Source organism: Mustela nigripes, chromosome 16, assembly GCF_022355385.1.
Source record: "Mustela nigripes isolate SB6536 chromosome 16, MUSNIG.SB6536, whole genome shotgun sequence".
In the NCBI taxonomy this organism is placed as follows: Eukaryota; Metazoa; Chordata; class Mammalia; order Carnivora; family Mustelidae; genus Mustela; species Mustela nigripes.
The window spans coordinates 57,655,191-57,660,206 of NC_081572.1; the positions used below are offsets into that span (position 1 = coordinate 57,655,191).

Sequence of the window (5,016 nt, forward strand, 5' to 3'; positions counted from 1 at the left end):
GTGTCCAGGAGCCCATGAAGATGGGCAGAACAGGCAGTGCCATCGGCTCTGATGGCCTGTCTGGGTGGGGCTGTGAATGGAGAGGGCGCAACTAAACCAGCAGGCCAGGCGGGCTGAGGGGACCTGACCGGTGGGCGGCCGAGGACTGGGGTGCTGCCGGGTCCTGGAGATTTGCACACAGACTGGGGGAGCGCCAGCTTGGTGTTCGGGGTCAAAGGAAGGCGCGCCTCCCACCGTCCTCCGCCGCGCAGCTGGGAGCTGCTGATGCGGCTCAGCAGTCGCTGGCATCCCCGGCTTCGCGCCTCCGCCGCCCCCGCGCGTGCCGCGGCTGGGAGCGACCAGCCGGCGGCGTGACGCCTCGCGGGGCGGGGCGGGCTCTCGCTATTAAAAGGGGCGGGAGGCGGCGGCGCCCGCCCCAGGAGCCGACCCGGGCGCGAGGAGGGCCGGCTCGTTGCGTCGGCCGAGCCCGCGGCGGGTACCATGCAGCTCCTGGTGAGGGTGCCGTCCGTCCCGGAGCGGGGCGAGCTGGACTGCGCCATCTGCTACCGGCCCTTCAACCTCGCTGGCCGCGAGCCCCGCCGCCTGCCCGGGACGGCGCGCGCCCGCTGCGGCCACACGCTCTGCACCGCCTGCCTGCGCGAGCTGGCGGCGCGCGGCGACGGCGGCGGGGCGGCCGCGCGCGTGGTGCGCCTGCGCCGCGTCGTCACGTGCCCCTTCTGCCGCGCGCCCACGCCGCTCCCGCGCGGCGGGGTCGTGGAGGTCTCAGTGGACCCAGACTTGTGGTCGCGGCTGGAGGACAGAGCGCGGGCGGAGCGCAAGCCGGATGAGGCGGGCGGCCCGGTCCCGGGAGGCGGCGACGCCGAGGACGAAGACCAGAGAGAGGAGGGGGTGTTACCCAGGAGCGCGGGCTGGCGCGCGCTCCGGCGGCTGGTGGAGCGGGTGCTGGCGCCCGCGCGCCGCTGGCGGCGGCCGCTGCCTAGCAACGGTGAGGGGCCGCGGGGGGAGGCGCCGGGCTGCGGGGGGGTGGGGGGCGCGTGTGGAGGCGTCCGGGATCGCCGCGGGAGGCTGCGGGGGTCGGAGGGTGAGGTGCGGCCGCCGGGGCGGAGTGGGTGTACCCGGGGTCACGGGGGAGTCTCGGGGGGCTGGTGTTGGGGGCACCCTGGGAGGCGACTGGGTGGGGGGATCTCCGGGGACAGGTGAGTGGACTCCCGGGAAGGCGGGGTGGGGGGATGCCCGGGAACGCCGGGGGAGGCTGCGGGGGCCGGGGAGGGGGCACCGGGGGGGATGGCGGGGGGAGGGGGCGCCCGGGATGGCCGGGGGAGGCTGGGGGGGCCGGTGAGGGGGCACCGGGGGAGATGGCGGGGTTAGGGGGCTCCCGGGATGGCCTTGGGAAGCTGGGGGGGCTGGAGGGTGAGTGGGTCTGTCGGGGGGGCTGCGGGGGGCTGCGGGCGCCGGGGGCGGCGTGTAACAGGGGTGGCCGGGCACCAGGAATCGTCCCGGGGAGGCTGCCGGGGTTGGGGTGGGGGCGCCCGGGATCGCCAGCCCGGCCGCACCCTCCCGCTGACACTGACCCTCCCCGTTTCCCCCAGTGCTGTACTGTCCGGAGATTAAGGACTTGGCTCGCATGAGCCCCTGCACGCTGTGACCGCGGCGGAAGGAAGGTGGTCGCTGCATTCTCGAGGCGCGCTGGAGTGCAGGGTTGAGGCCAAGCCACCGCGCGCCCGTCCCGGGATTGGCTTTTGCAGGATTAAGCCTAGGGCAGGAGGGGCCGCCCTAGAATGGTCCCGGCAACGCGGTGTACTGACTGGGCCAGGCTCGCGTCCTCGGGGGAGAGGCCCCGGGATGGTGGAGACGGGTCCGCATTCTCGTGGGAAGGACAGAGAATGTGTCCTTAGCTGTGAATGGGTTTTGTCCAGGGCAGCTCTGGCCATTTGGAACAATTGGGCCCATTCTAGCAATTCTGTGTCAGTGGTTTTAAATTTTTTTTAAAAAGCTAGGGCGAAGAGGTCGAGTTTTGTGTCCTGTTACTGTCACTTCTATGGCATGTTAGCTGAGAAAAAATATTTTTCCCCCCCAGGGCTGGTATGCTCATCTGCCCAGAATGGTAGTGTGTTCCTAAAATTATTGAGATGCCTCTGTGCCTCGCTTCATTTCAGTCTCTCTTCAGCCTGTGAGGGCAGGTATCAGGGTCCAAAGGGCATTCATCTGAGGCATCTAATTAGGGCCAACCAGGGATAGGAAAGCCGTTTGGTAAAGGCATCACATTTTAATCTTTTTTTTTTTTAAGATTTTATTTATTTATGTATTTGTCAGAGAGAGAGCGCTCACAACCAGGCAGGCAGAGAGAGAAGCAGGCTCCCTGCTGAGCAAGGAGCCCGATGTGGGACTTGATCCCGGACGCTGGGACCATGACCGGAGCTGAAGGCGGTGGCCTAAGCAACTGAGCCACGCAGGCATCCCTCACATTTTAATCTTTTTATCTGTCATCTTTACAATCACATGGAGAATACGGTCACGACTGGAAAAAAGATGCGTATCCTACAATTAATTTTTTAAATTTTTAAATTTTTTTTTTTTTTAATTTTTTTTAAAGCAAGCACTTGAGGGGGCAGGAAGGACAGAAGGAGAGGGAAAGGCGCTCAGGCAGGCACTCTACTGAGCCCAGAGCCTGACCTGGGACTTGAGCTCATGATCCTGACTGACACGATGACCGGAGCTGAAATCCAGAGTCTGAAGCTTAACCCACTCAGGCACCCCTTATCTTGCAGTTTTAAGCTTGTGCCCCATAATTGGACATCTCCTGTACCCGGTGCTTTCTATTTTTAAATCCTATAAATACCTTAGGAGAGTAGAGTAGAGTGCGGGAGCCACAGCCGCATCACTGGAATTACAAAATCTCCAGATTCCCCTTCAGACTGAGCCTTAACCAGAACCCCGGGCGATGTGTAGGCAGGTAAACAGCGCAGCGGCACTGACTGCGGTCCTAGACTTGCTAGGACGTCCCCTTCTGTGGGGGCAATATTTGGAACAGTTGGTATAAAGGATATAAATTTCACTGGAGGTTGTAAAGGGATGTTCTGTTACTGAAGAAGCCTGTGTGTGTGTAGTTTATTTATTATGTGACATTTTCCTGTGTTAAAAATGTGAATTTATGAAATATAAACTTCCATTTTTATAACCGTATCTTGGCATCTTCTTGTGCTTGAGTCCGCTTCTGTGTTCCCTCTTGGGGGAGGCCCTTCTCAGTGCTCCCCGGAGCGCAGCCCCCACCCTCTCAGGTCTTGTTCCAGAATGTCTGCCTTTGTTTGGCGGTGGGAGGGCAGAGAGAGCAGTGACTGCCCTGTCACTGGTGGCTGCCGGCGTTCGGGGCAGGGAGCGGGTACTCAATACAGGTTTATTGCATTTAGCCTCAAAACCGAAGTGTCTGGTCCCAACCCAAGAAGCTGTGGGGGTAGTGAGCACGTGTCGGGGAGGTACTAGCAGTTCAAATCTACAAGGATGACCCGCCCCCCCAACTCTTTAAAAAGGGGGGGCTCTGCTGCAGACTCGGGGTTGTACCTGTGGAGCTGTACTGACCTCTGCTGACTCCTGGGGGAACTGGGCAACTGGAAAGCAAAAAGAGGCTCCAAAACGTATGAATGCGAGGATGAATGCGAGGCGGTTTAGATCCTGCCAGGCACCCTCTCGTTTCGCCTCTGCCCAGTAAGCCCTGCCATGGCCCTGCTCTCGGCCTGAGGACCCCATAGGCGTCCTGGCGCTCACCCTCCATCTCTCCAGCGGGCTCTTCGTGTGGGGGATGGGGCCGGAGAAGGAGCCTCAGTTTCAGTTGATGATCCAAGGAAAAAAAAAAATAGGAAGTCACGAGATCAAAAAAACCAGCAGAAGACGGATGACACGGAACATGAGAAAGCAATACCGGGTCTTTGCTTACCCCTCCCCCCACCAGAGAGGTCCCGCACTCAAAAACAACAGAGCACACAGAAAGGAAAGTATAATTTATATGTACAACCAATACACCTGATACAGAAGAGGGGGTCAGGACAGCCCAGGAGTGGGTGTGAAGAGACCGGGAAAGGGGCAGCGAGAAAGGGAAGGGGCCGCGAAGAGGAAGTGGGGGGTTCGCCATGCAAACTGCCACTGTCCCCGGCCCCTCCTGGGGGGGAGGACATGCCCAAGTCTCCCCCGCCTGCCCTCTGCTCTTTTGTTCTGGTCCCGAAGGCAAGGCAGTCCCGAGACTACGCCCCCTGCCTGATCCACTCAAATTCAGTCCGTATCGAGGCCCTCAGGAGGGAGGGTAGAAGTGCTCCAAGGACCCAAGCCCCCAAGCTGGGGGCTCCCCCACTGCGGGCCTGTAGCGTTTTCTCCCACCCTTTCTAGGCAACCGGGACCCTAGAACAGATTGGGGAGCTCCTCTTTGGCTTGAGGGAGTATCGCCCAACCATCACTCTCTTTGGGGGGGGGTCCCTGGTCCCTAGGGAGAGGGGAGACAACCCCCCAACACAACATGCCGTACGCACGAGGTCACTGAGCCAGGGAATGGCGCCTTTATTCTGAGGCTGAACAGCAATCGACTCCCTCCCCTGCAACTGCTCCACCCTCCTTTCGGGGAGAGGAAAGGGAAGGAAACATGCAGCTCCCCTCTCCTCTTCCCTTCCTCCCTCTCTAAAGTCCCCCTCCTCTCTTCAAAGCTCTTCTCCCCACCAAAGTTCCTATAGAACCAGCGAGGCTGATGCCCCACATCTGTAGATGGAGCTCGAACTGCAGGGGTGAAGGCGACCGCTCTGCCTCTCTCCTCCCCCCAGCACATTTTGGGAAGCCGCGCGTGTTCGGTGGGGGGTGAGGAATACTTGGAAGACCCTGCTTCACCGCCTCCCACTGGGACCTCTTCTCACCAGCACAGTCTTCGAAGCGTGGTGGGAAAGGCGCAGGGGAGTGGAGAGAGACAAAGGGCCCTTCTCAAAGGAGTCGTAGAGAGGGGCAGGGGGGCACCTAGCCCAGAGGTGGCCCAAGGGGTGG

At 61.2% G+C, this 5,016-nt stretch overlaps 1 protein-coding gene across 1 annotated transcript; it reads left to right on the forward strand.

Moving 5' to 3' along the window:
* The first annotated feature begins 409 nt into the window (after positions 1 to 409).
* On the forward strand, positions 410 to 3,183 carry RNF227 (ring finger protein 227). Its single transcript, XM_059379867.1, has 2 exons — positions 410 to 985; positions 1,590 to 3,183. Exons 1-2 carry the CDS (start codon positions 481 to 483, stop codon positions 1,643 to 1,645), a joined length of 561 nt encoding a protein of 186 aa, XP_059235850.1. The 5' UTR covers positions 410 to 480; the 3' UTR covers positions 1,646 to 3,183.
* The last annotated feature ends 1,833 nt before the right edge of the window (positions 3,184 to 5,016 follow it).

Coding starts and splice junctions, on each gene's coding strand:
- RNF227 (XM_059379867.1), top strand. CDS start 481: ATGCAGCTCCTGGTGAGGGTGCCGTCCGTCCCGGAGCGGGGCGAGCTG. Junction 986..1,589: donor GCGGCCGCTGCCTAGCAACG/GTGAGGGGCCGC, acceptor CGTTTCCCCCAG/TGCTGTACTGTCCGGAGATT.